This window comes from Merops nubicus, unplaced genomic scaffold (genome assembly GCF_000691845.1).
Source record: "Merops nubicus isolate BGI_N331 unplaced genomic scaffold, ASM69184v1 scaffold31934, whole genome shotgun sequence".
NCBI lineage: Eukaryota > Metazoa > Chordata > Aves > Coraciiformes > Meropidae > Merops > Merops nubicus.
In genome coordinates, this window is record NW_008602802.1 from 1 (window position 1) to 320 (window position 320).

The window sequence follows — 320 nt, forward strand, 5'->3', positions numbered from 1 at the left end:
CTGGGACTCGGCACAGAACGCAGAAATCTCGGTGGATGTGAGGGCTGTTCTGGTGTGCAGGTTAGCAGGTGGTTTCTGAGGGTTTCCCTTTTGCAGGTGTCAACCCGGAGGACACGTACAACGAAACGCCCTACGAGAAGGGGTACTGCTTCGTGAGCTACCTGGCCCATCTGGTGGGGGACCAGAGCAAGTTCGATGCTTTCCTCCAGGTTGGTACGAGGGGGTGCCAGGTGGAGGTGCCAGGCCATACAAAACCCCACAGCAGGACGCTGGGAAGGACGAGCTGCACTGGGTGGCTGGGAGGAGGAGGAGGAGGCGGC

General features: G+C 60.3%; 1 protein-coding gene across 1 annotated transcript in view; it reads left to right on the top strand.

The window, feature by feature from the left end:
* Positions 1 to 96: 96 nt before the first annotated feature.
* The window catches only part of RNPEP (arginyl aminopeptidase (aminopeptidase B)), a gene marked incomplete at its 5' end in the record, with an annotated part of 3,315 nt that continues 3,091 nt past the window's right edge, over positions 97 to 320 (top strand). Inside the window, one exon of the mRNA XM_008938480.1 lies at positions 97 to 209. Coding sequence (XP_008936728.1) covers positions 97 to 209 — 113 coding nt within the window. The remainder of the gene's footprint in view (positions 210 to 320) is intronic.